The following is a 14,355-nucleotide window of genomic DNA, read 5'->3' as shown; positions in this document are numbered from 1 at the left end:
GACGGGGCCAGAAGACACGAAGGAATGGATAGGATGCCAAGAGAAAATGTAGTTACAACACTAACATAACCCGGATCAATGACTCATGCTCGCCCGCATAATAATACGAGATCTCTTGCAAGCAGTTGATCGATGATGCAATGTTCCGCTGAACGTCGCGTCGGTTGATGTACGATCGCCGGCAGGAGCGAGGCGTCCTCTGGATGTATCACCCGGACGAGAGACATATCCCGAAGGTCTTCGTCTGCAGCCTGCAGGTCTGGTCGTTGGGCCGGGACGTCGAGCTTGGAGCCACGGTCCGGATCAGCAAGGGGAAAATGGTCTTTGCATCTATATACAGCGTCCTCTTGTGCACCAGAGCAGCTGTCAGAGCGCCGTGTCCGTTCAAAACACGCGATTATAAAGGGGTTGATGACGTCACCGGGGGGCTCTGTGTGGTCCAAGGGGTGAGGGTGCTGGGACGACCCCCCCCCCCCCCCCCCCCCCACACACACACAGCAGGCGGAATTAGCGGGAAGGCGACAGTTAGTTTTAGTGCAGCATCGGGGATTCGACCCCTTGTGTTCTACACGTGGTTTTTGAGCAACAGAAAAAGGTTGGAGTGACAGAATGAGTTTTCTGTTAAAAATCTTTAGTTGAGGCCCGACAAGTACCAGTTCAGAACTCTGACAGTACTTTCCAATGATCCATTATGGTCGGAAAACAGGATTGTCTTTTGTGTGAGCGCTTCTGGCTCCTGTGTCCATTTGTCTGGTTCAGTCACGTCACGGGACTCATTTGGATTTGGGGCCGGCGTGTCCGTACGGGATCGGCCATCATCAGGAGCCCAGAGGACTGATCGTGATCTGAAATAAGATAAAAACTAGATAAAGTGAAAGAAGACGCTCCAAAGTTGGAATCCAATGGTTATTAACTAGTCTGACTTTCTGTTTGCTTTAACAAGAAGTTGTTGGAGGCAATTCTTTTGAAAACAGATGAATCGAGCCTGAGCAACACCCGGCGTCTTTAAGCAAGCGCTTTTTTGAGACACGGACACGAGGCCCAGGACTGTTTGCTCTGTTATTGGCGCTCTGCATCCGTCTGGAGGGCAGGGGGGCGCATTGTCCGAACCTTACCACGTTCATGAACTCCACGCTGTCGACACAGCAGAGACATAGTGCACGTGACAATCATCTCAAAGACAGCCCAGCGGGACGGAGGCCGAATCCGGACGACGCTCTGGACTCGGGTCCTTCTGCCTCTTTTTGTCGGCATCTTCTTTTCCCGCCGTCGAGGTTTAACGTTTCCGCCACCGAAAAAAGCCGAGGGAGATGAAGAAACCCTATTTAAAAGAAATGAACAGAATTCCTCCATCCCGCCAGTCACATAAAGCCAGGCCTCTCCTTCTGGTGTATCGGCGCCCAGTGATTCTTCTCCATGTCTTTGAAATGAAAAGTGTTGACTCTCAGATGTTTTCTGTCTGTCTCCACAGGTGGATTCACTCGAGGACCCGATGTCAGTCTGACTCGGGCAGGGAGGACGGGAGGCGGTGTCAGAAAGAAAGAACAAGCCGGTCACTCCCATCTCTGAGGAATTCTGCGTCCTTGGAGCGAAGGAGGGACTCTGTCAGTGCTCCCGACCACACGGAGGCCCGCACCCAATGACAAGAAGCAAAAACATCCTCCCGACCTTCTTATCAAGCAGCGCCTGGATAAACCGGGCCGGGAGCCGTTTGGCAAACTGAGGTTGTGCTTTCTCTCACGTGCTCGTCTTAGTCTCTGAGTGAAACGCCGGTCGCCTGAAAGAGAAAATAAGGTGCAAGAAACACATTTGAAGTTCAGTTCGAAGCAAGAACTTGGCTGGACAGGTCACCGGACCTTTGGCAAGCGCATGCACTCAGTCTGTCAGATGGTAATCTGAGCATGTACAGGGTACCTATGAGATTATTTCTTATTATCAGGGGCGGCGCCCCCATGTTTGAGTGAAGGTCTCTACTGAATGCCAACGCACAAACCACAGCATCATCAGCAAACGTGGGCCGAAGCAACAACCTCCTTTATGTAGTCAACACCGGTCGAATCCTGTAAGCTGAACACTCAGATGATCGCAGCATATAAACTGTGTTTAAACTGGACTCTCGGACTTTTGCTGCACATAAAAGGTCCCTAACCTGGACACTCAGCTCATAAGCTGTGACAGAAGAAGGCGCTGCGGCCCAGCCCCTCGGTCGGTGAGGCGTTGGCCGGACGGGAGAGTTCAGCGCCTACGCTGAGGAGGTCTCCGAGAGCCATGGAGGAAACCATCCGTCCCCACGTCCCCTCCAATGGCTGAGCGCAGAAGCGGGCCCCCCCCCTTCTCTTCCCCTCGCCCGCGACCAGCCGGGAGCGTCCGCCGCTGATCAGATCCTCGTTCTTGCCCCCCGCAAGAAGAAAACCAACAATCGTGCGAATGTCCTGCCTGAGGCGCCAGCCGGTCACCATCCCCATGGACACTGTCAAGATCATCCAGTCAGAGAAGTTCCCCCGGGAGTGCCCCGTCCCCGTCACTCAGCCCCGCTATGCCCCGCCCCCCAGAGTGGCGTGGGACGGCGGGGGCGAAGGCGAGATCATCGTCAATCAGGCCTGCAGCGACTTGAACCTGGATATGACGGGCTCCCCCCGGCCGATGGCGGCGCCGCCGGCCCCGCTGGCGCGCAGGGAGCAGAGCTTCCTGGCGCAGCGCAAAACCAGTGCCAATGAGATCTGCTACCACCAGTTCCACTACAAAATGGAGGACGTCATAGTTAACCAGTACGTGCTGCGCTCGTCGTCCACGTCCTCGTCCTCGTCGTCGTCGTCGGGCCCCGCGATGCCCTGCGAGCCCCTGGACTGCCCTACCTGCGGCCATACCTACAACTTTGCCGGCAAGCGTCCGCGGATCCTGTCCTGCCTGCACTCGGTGTGCGAAGAGTGCTTGCAGATCCTCTACGAGTCCTGCCCCAAGTACAAGTTCATCTCCTGCCCGACGTGCCGGCGCGAAACGGTGCTCTTCACCGACTACGGCCTGGCGGCGCTGGCCATCAACACCAGCATCCTGAGCCGTTTGCCCACCGACCCCAACGGGCCGGTGCAGTGGGGGGGGGACGCCGACCGCAGCTGCTACCAGACTGTGCGTCAGTACTGCCAGTCGGCCTGCACCTGCCAGATCGCCAACCCCCTGTCCTCCTGCGGCATCATGTAGACAAGGCCCCCGCCACCTCGCCTCCATCTATAAGCTCCCCCCCAAGATGTACGGTGAATAAATCCCTCCACAGATGTTATCTCGATATATTTAATAGCACAGACGGACGCTCTGTGGGACTCTAGATGCCGGTGGCTCGATAAATAGTCGATAAAAATAAATGTATTTTATGTTTGGACTGGAATCCTACTCACCTCTTGTTTGGTTGGACGTGTTTGTCATTGACATCTCTTTCCATGGGAATGCCGGGAAGGGGGTTCAACCCCCCCCCACACACACACACAGACACACACAGACACACACACACACACACACACACACATATACACAGGGTGAATAAAGATGAAATAAATGATGAAAGTTCTTCTGTGTGGCCTGAGCTTGTTATCCATCAGCCCACCAAGTGGACCCACCGTGGGGCCGAAAAGCAGCGGCTCAACTACCCCGCTCCTTTGCCCGTGAGCCAATATCCCACAGTATTTACAGGCATATCCTGTTCTCCGCCATGTTCTCCACCTAGGACTTCTGCGCTGCCCAGTTCTCCATTTTAAGAGGGCCGCAGAGGTCATCTCCAGAGACGGAATAAAATTGGGTTTTTGTTGAACCTTGAGCGACTCTTGGATCAGTCGTCCTTAAGTCAGATTCACTGATTTTCCTGCACAAATATAGACGCAATAAAGAACTTTAATGTGGATTGAGCTTTTATTCACATTTTTTACGCTGAAAAATATTACATAAGCGATAAATATGGAAACAGTATGACGTGTTGTTGTGTCAGATGGATACTAAATATATATTATGTGTACCAATGTGGTTGACTCCTTTGTGCACATTTTGAGCGGCGGTAGGGAATCGGGTGGTGTCGGGCGTTTGCAATGGAGCCGTGTTATTGACACGATGTCAAAGCTCAACCGTCACTGCCGGCGGCGGTTTCTTTTTCCTCCTGAACAGGTGGCTCAGCTGTCGTCGGGCAGAGTTCCTCTCCGATGGCTGCCTTTCACTGCTGTGTCTATAAAGGATATGAAAAAAGGACATTGTGTCCAGTCTGAAGTGCAAACAGAGTCAGAGCGGCCATTAACAAACACACACACACACACACACACACACACACAAGGTCTCTTTGTGACCCCAGCAGTCTCTTACCTGGCGATGCTTTTCAGCAGAGACTCTTCTCTGCGAAGGGGGCCCAGTCTGGACCGCCACGTCCTCTGGGTTTTATTTGGTTCCTCCTTCTTGTTTTTTGACAAAACAACAAAACCAAGTTAATGAACTGACCTGGAAAAAGCAGGATATTTTAAGAAAAACATATTTGAATAAAAAAATGTGTGTGATTCTATAATTGCTTTTCACCTGCTGACAATCAAAGTCTTCCTCTTCCTTTTCCAGAAGGTCACTTGCACTCTGATGCTGCTCCCTGCTGGTCTGTCCTGTTGTAGCGCACACACACACACACACACACACACACACACACACACACACACACACGCACGCACACACATGCACACGCGCGCACACACGCGCACACACGTCCACACTCAATTTAGCACAGGTCGATGTATGTCCATGTGAGATGATAAGAGAATTGGAAGTGAGTGTGTCCTACGGGGGAGCAGCGCCACCAGGGTGGAGTCTGAAGCGGATCTGTTTCTAAAATGTCTGCTGAGGCCGTCCCCTTGCTGTGGCGCTCCTTCTCCTCTGACCCTCTGGCAGGGAGGCTCGTTCTCCTCGTGGCTGCCTGGGTCTTGGCAACGGGAGGCCGCGGCCTGAAAGCCAAGCAAACCTTTGAGGAACGGCAGCCCGACGAGAATCTGTGGAAAAACACTCTGAAAAGAGTGAGGAGCGGACGCGTCGGAGGGGAACGTCTGCCTCCCGGCCCACCTCCGTAACCTCGACGACCGTCTCCGCCTTGGACGGCCGGCAGATCATCTGCTGCCTGGCGATTTCCTCCACTGCTTGGCAGACCTGCTCCAAGTAGTTGAACCCAGGACTCAGGCCCGTCCAGTCCTCCTCGCCTGGAGGCTGACAAGAGATTCACTCATTTATAGAACATGGCGCTTTAACACATCAAATGGACGGACATTACGAACGTTCAGGCAGGACTAATTGCAAGAGGGTGTCCCGACTGGTTGCTTTTCTTCACAAACAGCCGTCATCAGAACATGTTCTGCCGACAACGTGAATAAGCATGTTAGCTTCGTCCACAGGTGTCTGTTTGCTTGTGGCTAGCAGAGACTTAACCGTTAAATAAACCTCCATCAGTGTTTCTGTGAATCCTCTGCCCCAAAGATTCAGCAGCTCAACCTTCTGACCCCTGGTCCTCTCATGAGGTGGCACTGGTCAGCGTTAAAGGTCCTGCTTCAAAAGTGGGTAAGACTCAGAAATCCACCAACCTTTACTTCTATCGTTTTTAATGTTTGTGCGCGTGAGCCTGAACAAGCCACGTTCCGACTGATTAGGAAACATCTCGTCAAGACATCGGCTCACTGGGGGGCAAGAACTCCTCCCAGTAGTTTGACATACATATTTTACCGAACAGAGAATTCCTCATCCCTTTAAAGCTTGTCCTTCTCCTTTGAACAATGATTCAAGGCAAACTGTTTGGCAAAACGACAACAGACCGAAAGGAAGGGATAGAAAAGCTGAGTGAATAACCGTAAATGGAAAACTCTTTCAGTGGGCAGCCTTAGTTTATGAAGAGGGTTTGGTATAAAACAGATGAGTCCCTGATAGCATCAACAGGAGAACCAATGCGACGGTTCTTGAGAAGACCTCTGTCGTTCTCAACCGGTTTGGTTGGAATATCAGCTGCCGCTGCCCTCCTTTTGCAGGCTAATAAAGACATAATTACAGGTAATTAGAGGGTTTATGTCATTATGTCATCCACCCCTGTGTTCTCGGAGCATGCCGGCTCTCAAAAAAGGAACAACGCGGCTTGCCGTCAAAGTCAAAGACCGAAAAGAAAAATGAATGAAGTTCCCTCAGGTGTCAAATTAACCCAGGAATGTCCCCAGACTTCTTCTCCGGCTCTGAGAGGCAGAGTGAAGCAAGGAGCCGAAGGGGCGATGAGCTGCTGGTCAGCCTGTCCTTCAGACCAGCTTCAAGGGTAAGAACTACCCCTTTCAGCCACGGGAGACTGACAGCTCCGCGGGAAAGGAGTCTCAGTGCCCACGGCTTCCTGCACGTGCAAGAGCCGGCACAGACATTTTGAGACGGCGGCGTGATATGAGAACCTGGAATCTTACCTGCGCCCTCATCCCAAGCGGCTTCCTGCTCATACTCATGGACAGCGGACGCCTGCACTTCGGCCGCAGCTGCTCGGTTGGTCCGGTGGCCCTCGTGTCGAAGCTCTCCAACCTTTGACCTCGCCCCAGGCTCCATGTTTGCCGACCGACACTGTTCCTGGCCCGCCCGGTGTCCGTCCTCCTAAGAGCCTGCTCCACCTTGGAGCGCCACTCTGAGGATGGCCCCCCGGGCCCGCCGGTGGCCGGGGGAGACTCGGAGGGCGATGGCGGGGGGAGGCTGTCGCCCCCCCGGCGCGCTGTGAGGTTCTCACCGTTGTATGATGAGACAGAATGGGACGGCGTGGGAAAGGAAGCGTCGGAGCTGGCTGTTTCCACTCCAGAATCCACCGATCCCGCGCGCAGGTCGGCCACCGCCTCAGCGGGGATCAGGGGCGACGCCGCGGCCACCACCCCGTCGTCCTGCCACTCCCGCTCAGGGGACGCCGTCCGCTCGGTCAACCAGGCCTCCATCAGGTTTCCGAAGGTTCTGTACAGATTCATCTCCGAGCGCGTGGATCCTCGAACCTCCATCCGATGGAGAATGTAGAGCATTTTCCGGATCCGCCCCCACGGCGCGGCATGTTGACGCCTGCACCCGCCTGTCACGCCTCCTCAGACCTGCCAGGATCTGCAGACGCCAGTAACGCTCAGATCGCACTCCTGATCGTCTCTGAGCGAAGGCGGTCACAATGAAATCCGGTGACTCATATTTGGAGGAAAGAACACACACACAAACCAGGCGCCTCTTTTTTTCCCCAAAATAAAGAAGTTATTATAACTTTCATCTTCTTTCCAGAGTTGTAGCCAATGCTTTCATCAAAGTCAGAGATTGATTTTGACCTTTTTTTTCAATTTAATTGCATTTGCTTTTTTTTATATCCAACTTCTGGTTATTTTCCAGACACTTTCCTTCACAAATACAGGATGAACCAGAAGTTGTTTGATTTCCCATTTTGCAGGTGTTATTTTTCTTTTTTCATTTTTAGATTAAATAAATAATGATAAATGAACCCAAGTAAATCTTCCCAGTTTTGTAGTCCTTACAACACACAGACAATAAATACATAGAGAAATAGGAAGAAATGCATTATAAACGTTGTTTCTCCATTGTTTTTACCAAATTCACCCAATATTAAAATAGGTCCTTGTATCAAAGTGTGACCGGCCCCCTCGTGTCATTCAGCTATGATTTAGTGCGCGTCGTGCTCCGTGTGAACCCAGGGGACGCGCCGGAGCGGCAAGAACATTCCTGCGTGCTGATACCATCGTGATACATCACAGTGTAGAAACGTGTTTCCCTGTACAGTGAAATTCCTACGTTGCTGTCCGCAGTGCATTTGGATATGTGCTGATAATTGTTAAAATTAATTGTCGTAAAGCAGCTGTGTCTTATCGAATCCCTTCAATTCCAAAGCTGCAGGCAGATCTATGAATGGTGGTTGTAGAATATTGACTGCGGACTCAGTAATATTGAACAGTTAACCATATATGTTTACTTGCGATCTGCACATGCGCAGACACTCTGTAGGCAGGCTCATGTCTATTGGTACGAATTGCTATCATCACCTGCGCCCAGCTCTTCAGTAAAATAACTAAGTACGACTCTGATATCTCCGGTCGTCTTTTACGCGACACACAACAGTGGTGCTGATGAAGCTGCGTGAAGCGGATCCTCCGGGTGCCTCCTGATCAGAAGAAGCCACTTCATTCGAGTCAGACGGCTTCTCTGTTCGCGGGTGAATGCAGAGCTGATCGGAGGAAAAGCCTTCAAAGAGGCGGCAGACAACCGAGGAAACAGGAAAAATTAGAGTTCGTCGGCCGCTCCCCGCTTTGGCTGCATCCAAGAACAGCGTGAGTTTTGTTTTGTGTCCAAATCAGGGTTGAAAGTAAGGCGGAAATCGGCGGAAAATAGATCCGCTCGCAATATGCAGTCTTGAAAACTACTCTGTCTAAAATACACCGACAGATTCTCCTTTCCTCTTCAATCCCTGCTGGACGGAGCCTTAGCCGGGCAGCTAGCTAGCTCACTGCAAACATGTAACACTCGTTTAATGTCTTTACATTCCTTACAATCGGTCCCAATTTCAGTCAATGGGACAATCAGCAGGTGTGTGTGCGTGTGTGTGTATGTGCGCGCGCGCGCATGTGGCAGCCACTTGAAATTGCTCTGTCCCCTGACTGTCTGCTCAGTAGATGAAATGTTGACTTTCGGGCTGCAGTTGTGGTTGTTCAAGCCGTGGTTTATCATTCCTCTACAGAGGTGATTCTTGTTGGTTCTGTGTTTTTTTTAAATGAGTAAGACCAGAGCTATTGTTTGGTTTTGCATTTCAATGTATCTGCTATTTGGGTTTAAGTCGCATCTTTTTGCATGGTTCAGATTTCAGGGGAATGATGTCCACGCATGGGGACTCCCGATGGAAAGCAAAGGTGACCTGAAAGGAGATATCCATGCTTGTCGACACTGGATCTTATGAGGTTAGGGTTGTTGAAGTTCTGAGATTACGTACAGCCTGGCCTCTGAATTGAATAAAATTGGTTTCTTGTCTATGGAGGTTCTCAGTCTTCCAGCACATGGTTAATACTTAGCTTAATCTTTTTGTAGCAAACTGGGCTCGAAAGGTATTTTGCTGGGTTGGGCTGAGGAGTTTTCTGTATATAATTATCAGGGCTGAGGCCGGTTTAAGTGGTGACGGTTTATGCTTATGGGAGTTGTTTTGCAGAAACTAGGCTGGTTGGTAGTGTGTCGTAGGGGGGTCAAAGTTTGAACTTCCGGGGACTTGAGTCTAAATTTTAATAGGTACAGGTATAATTGGATTGTGTGGAGGAAAGAAACTTGTGAGATCACTTGGACTCAGGCAGTAGCCACCAGGGCCTGGTTTCAATGGATCTTCCTGGGTTATTTGGAGGGTGCACACTTCAAATCAATCCTGGGAGGATTCACCACCAAAATCAGGCCCGGATGACTTGCGCTTGAGCCAGTCTGTGGTCTAACACGATCCTATTCAAACTTTAACTCGGGTAATTCCCCAGAAGTTAAACCTTTTTTTGATTGAACAACTCCCCCATTAACACAACAACACCATTCAACATACTTTCTGCAATATAACGCTAACATCAAGCCATCGCAATGTAGACCATCCCCTAACTCTGGTAGTTGTATAAGGAAAACTTCTTGTGCTCCATTTGAACAGAAGAACCCTCTCTAATGAGGTGAGATGTTGTCAAGGGAAAAGTCAGCTAAGTTGCTGTAACTTAATTTCTGTCAACCATAGGCTGTCCTGCTGAGGCCAAACAGGGCTGAGAAACTGAGTGAGTAATATCTTGTCCTGTGTATTAATGAATAGAAGTAATGCTTTTGTATTTAACAGAATAAGACCCAAGCTCTTATTAGAATGTATTTTAATTGTATCTGCTATTTGGGGAGTAAGTATTGTTTTGACATTTCCAATGTTGACGAGCGTACAGGGACTCCTGATGGAACACAAAGGCAACCCAAAAGAGGATATCCCTTTTGAAGTTAGGGTTGTTGAAGGTCTGAGATAATGAACAGCCTGGCCTTGAAATGGAGTACATTTGGTCTCAAGCTGTGAGTGGATTTTGTCTTAGTTACAAATCATAGAACAATTCAAAAACACTGAATAAAAAAAAGTTCTCCTGAGTTCATTAAACATCTGTTTTTTAAAGAGTAATTATTGGAAAGAGAGCCCTCAGAGATTATGAGTGAAGGCATGACTCTTTCTTGTCGATGGCAATTCTCAGTCATACATGTCATGGTAAATCCTTGTCATCTTTTTGGAGCAACTGAGGTTGAATTTCGTCCCTTGAAGATGTTTTACCTCCCCAGACGCTCCTACCGTTTGAGTGGACCTTTGGGACATTTCTGTAAAGAACTACCATGGTTTGGGGCTGGTCTAAGTGGCGATGCCTTGTTCAGTTGTTCAGAACTGTTTTCAGAAAGTAGGTTGGTTGAGGTTATGTTAAACGGGGAGTAGTTAGGGGGGATCAAATGTGAATCTTCTGGGACCCTGAGTCAAAATTTGAATAGCTACAGCTCAGATTCAGATCCTATGAGACCAAGAAGAGAAACTTGTTGGATCACTGACATAGGATCAGGCGGTAGCCACTAGGGGTGTAAATCAGAGCCATTATGACGATTTGATCCGATTCGATTTCTCAAGGCAACGATTCGATTGATTCGATTTTTTTTCGATACTTAAAAATGCCCCACGATTCGATTCGATATGATTTTTTTAAACTACGATACGATACGTTACTGTGATGTATGACTCGGTCGTACACGACGTCCAGCCGTCAGATGTAAGTGCTACCCGTGGTGCCTCCTTCAATTTGTTAATGATTTCCTCACGAACTTTGGCGTACGTGTTGGGAATGTATGACTGGCTGAAGTGCTGCCGAGATGGTACGTTGTATCTGAGCTCCAATGTTTCGAGCAGGTAGCTAAAGCCCTCGTTCTCCACCACGCTGTATGGCCTTGCGTCTTTACATATAAAGAAGGCAATTGCCTTCGATATGTTTTTGGCCCTTTTCGAACTGCTCGGTAACTTTTGTGGGAAAAATGTACTCAGCTGGGCAGGGCGCTGTGCTTTTTCTGAACATTCACCTTCAACAACACCATGCCGTCTTTTCAGGTGAGCCGACAAATTAGAAGTGTTACTACAGTAGCTAACTTCAATTCGACATTCTTTACATATTGCCACATCCTTTACCAATTCTTTCCCGTTTTTGCGGAAGCCGAAATACTTCCACACAAACGATTTTAAACCTACAGGAGTGTGTAAGTCCGCGTCCTTCTCAGCCATATCAATGTCCGCCTCCCGAATGTTTAAATGCGAGTGCTATGCCAAAGAGGGTGTGTCCGCTGAAAGACTGTGCTGAAAGAGGGTAAGGGAAGCGAAGTAGGTGGAGACAAAGTAGGTTACCGCCACCCGCAGCACGGAGTGAGAATTACGCCTCAGAGCAGACTAAAAATAGACAGGTAAAATGCATACATGGATCGATACTCTTGCGGACGTGTCGATGCATCGGATCGTCAGCTGTCGGATTGATATATCGATACATATCAATTTTTTTTTACACCGCTAGTAGCCACTGGGGCTGGGTTTTGGTGGATCCTCCTGGGCCATTTGGAAGGTGTACACTTCAAATCACCCTGTGGAAGATTCATCCCTGAAACTTGGCCCCACTGACTACCACTTGAGCCAGTCAGAATGATCTAACAAGTTTCTCTCTCTCACACGGCCTGAATCTTAGCTGCACCTATTAAAATTGTAACTCAAGCAATTCCCATTGCCGACCAATTTTGATGTTGGGGTTAGCATTGGGTTTAGCGGGTTTAGGTTGGGGCTTAGGTTAATAAGGTTGCCGAAAGAAGAGTGTCTGGTGAGTTGTTGCGAAAACCTAACAGTGATAACAGAAGCAACACTCAGCATACACAGTGACTGGCAGTTCAAAGAATTAAAGGCACTGAGCTCCTGTATCTTTATCCCTGTGAAAGGCTCCCATGTCCATATGACAGAATGTCTGAGGGAAACAAAGGTTATATACTATGCACCTTGTGTTTAATAGTATGAGATCTTTGAAAAGAACCTAGATATCGACAAGCACGGGATGGCTATGATTATTCATGCATCTTGATCTCCCCATGTAACAACCATTTGAATTTTTGGCACGACAGGCATGACACTGGGTGGTGCTCATTGTATGAAGGTCCAGGTTGTTGACTTTGTTTTAATAAAGTGGAGAAGATATAGGTTTTGGCAACTGTCCGGTCTGGAGTAGTTCACCTGATGTATCAAATCTGTTGTGTAGGACTAGGTGTTGATATCCCTTGATGAAAGCATACCTAAGGCACCGATGAGACTCTGTGGGACTATAAGTGAGCGATGGCCTCCTTCGGGTGGTCAAGTGAGCGCCCTCCTTCATGGATGTTTCGCTGATTGGCCCACGACATTTCCAGAGGGTTCAGCAGTGAGTCCCAGCATCCCAGGTTCACTTCCCAGATGCCATCAACTCACTTGAAGGCCCACGTTGGATCTCTTCTCTTGAACCACAGCCACTGGCTCCCATTTTCAGCAGCCCTGGAAAAGTCCTTGACTGCCTGTCTGTGGGCGCGTCCTTTTACTCCCATCTCCCTGAGTAGCCTAGATGTTGTCTTGGCTATGAAACCTCTGCAGCCTCCTTCCACTGGACGAACCTTTGCTTTCCAGCCTTGTCGCTGAGCATCTGTGACAAGTTCAGCATATCTCAGCTTCTCCCGTTCATAGGCCTCCTCCACTGCACCCTCCCAGGGTACCGTGAGCTCTATGATGTAGGCAAGCCTGAGTGATGATGACCACAGGACGAGGTCTGGTCGCAGGTTGGTGGATGCTATCTTAGCTGTGAAGCAAAGTTTCTTGACCAGGTCCGCCAGCAGCTTCCAGTCTCGTGCACTGCCCAGTTGCCCAAGGTCAGTTCTCATGGGGGCAAGGCTTGCTTGCCCCGCCCGCATGAATGGAGTTGTGTGCCAACGGGACGACGGGGGAGGAAGGGCGCTCACGTTGTCTGGCGAGTTTCCAGCACCGCTGCAAGACATTTTAGTACCTGGTTGTGTCGCCAGGTATAACAGCCTTGGGAGAGGCTGGTCTTGCATCCTACTTGGATGTGCTTCAGTGTTGCTGGGCTTGAGCATAGAGGGCATGTAGGGTCTTCGTCATACCACTGGTTTAGATTTGCAGGAGAAGGCAGGACATCATAGGCCACCCTGATGGTAAAGCTCGCCCTGAAGGCCTCCATCTCCCACAGATCTTTCCAGGAGATCTTCCGCTTCTCCACTCCTTCCCATGCCACCCACTGCCCTTGACACAGCCTGTGACACAGTTTGTGCCCGCCTTCCTGCTTCCTCTTCCCGGCGAACTTCCTGGACCACCAGCTTGCGTCTCTGGGCTGGATTGGCCTTGCTCCAGGCTGGTGTACTGGCCCCGAGCCCAAGCCCACTCCAACCCTCCTGAACCCGACCCACGATGTCCCTGTGTCTGAGGGCTGCCTTTGCCTGTTCAGTTGCAGCCAGCGGGGTCCACTTCCTCCCAGTTGCCAGGATCGGGGGTGCTTGGGCTACAAATGGGTCGCTCGAATCCAATAGCATCATCTCCAATCTCACTTTGGTGCACTTGTACTCCTCTGCCAGACCGGAAATGGGCAGGTGTAGCATCCCTTTGCTGTAGAGCCCGATACTGCTGAAGCACCTGGAAAAGCCAAGCCGCTTCCTTGCATATGAGTTGACCAGTCTCTCCAGCTTTTCTACCTTTGAGAGTGGAACTTCATAGAGGGTTAGTGGCCACAGGGGCGTGGGAGTAGGCTATACTGCATGCATCAGAGCTTTAGCTTGCCCGAAAGCAGGGTTCTGTCAATGTTCTCCAGGCCGCTGGCAACCTCCTTCCTGAGCTGCTCTATTTGCTCTTTATCCAAAAGATACAGGAAGACCACATGAATAAATATTCCTTCTTTCTTGGTAGCCTGGATCTGATGTCAGATGACACTAGCATGCTCCACACACCCGGAGAAGCTGGAGATGCCTGCTTTCTGGACTGATGTGTCAATCATGTTGTTTTCCTTCAGGAATCCTGCCAGTCTTTGAGCGACCAAGCTTAAGAAGATTTTTCCCTCCACATTTAGAAGGCTGATCTGGCGAAACTGGCTGATTTCCGATGAATCCTTCTCCTTGGGGATAAGGATCCATCCAGCTCTCCGCCAGGACTTCGGGATATCCTTTTGCCACACCAATCTCATTAGCCTCCACAGAAATCGCAGGACATCTGGTGCGTTTTTATAGAACCTTTATGGTATTCTGTTGGGGCCTGGGGCCGACGCGGCTCTTGTT

The 14,355-nt window shown here is 50.0% G+C and overlaps 2 protein-coding genes across 3 annotated transcripts; one reads left to right on the top strand and one right to left on the bottom strand.

Moving 5' to 3' along the window:
• The first annotated feature begins 1,770 nt into the window (after positions 1-1,770).
• Positions 1,771-3,558, top strand: rnf208 (ring finger protein 208). Its single transcript, XM_086151662.1, has one exon. It carries the CDS (start codon positions 2,428-2,430, stop codon positions 3,196-3,198), a length of 771 nt encoding a protein of 256 aa, XP_086007788.1. The 5' UTR covers positions 1,771-2,427; the 3' UTR covers positions 3,199-3,558.
• Positions 3,461-7,141, bottom strand: LOC147230793 (uncharacterized). 2 transcript variants are annotated; one of them, XM_086151660.1, is made up of 6 exons: positions 6,441-7,141; positions 4,802-5,217; positions 4,549-4,625; positions 4,342-4,430; positions 4,005-4,207; positions 3,461-3,853 (listed from the first exon to the last, which is right to left on the bottom strand). In XM_086151660.1, the coding sequence occupies exons 1-2, from the start codon at positions 7,029-7,031 to the stop codon at positions 4,846-4,848; spliced, it is 963 nt and encodes a 320-aa protein (XP_086007786.1). In that variant the 5' UTR covers positions 7,032-7,141; the 3' UTR covers positions 3,461-3,853; positions 4,005-4,207; positions 4,342-4,430; positions 4,549-4,625; positions 4,802-4,845. The 2 variants fall into 2 exon arrangements, with proteins under 2 accessions (XP_086007786.1, XP_086007785.1); XM_086151659.1 differs by lacking the exon at positions 3,461-3,853 and having other exon boundaries at positions 3,888-4,207.
• Positions 7,142-14,355: the final 7,214 nt, after the last annotated feature.

Source organism: Fistularia commersonii, chromosome 9, assembly GCF_037954325.1.
Source record: "Fistularia commersonii isolate RoL2024-O1a breed Wild chromosome 9, RoL_Fcom_v1.0, whole genome shotgun sequence".
Taxonomy (NCBI): domain Eukaryota; kingdom Metazoa; phylum Chordata; class Actinopteri; order Syngnathiformes; family Fistulariidae; genus Fistularia; species Fistularia commersonii.
Note: the sequence above shows the minus strand (reverse complement) of the source record. Positions and strands in the feature narration are given on the sequence as shown.

Coding starts and splice junctions, on each gene's coding strand:
- rnf208 (XM_086151662.1), top strand. CDS start 2,428: ATGTCCTGCCTGAGGCGCCAGCCGGTCACCATCCCCATGGACACTGTC.
- LOC147230793 (XM_086151660.1), bottom strand. CDS start 7,031: ATGCTCTACATTCTCCATCGGATGGAGGTTCGAGGATCCACGCGCTCG. Junction 5,218..6,440: donor CGCTTGGGATGAGGGCGCAG/GTAAGATTCCAG, acceptor ATCTCTTGTCAG/CCTCCAGGCGAGGAGGACTG.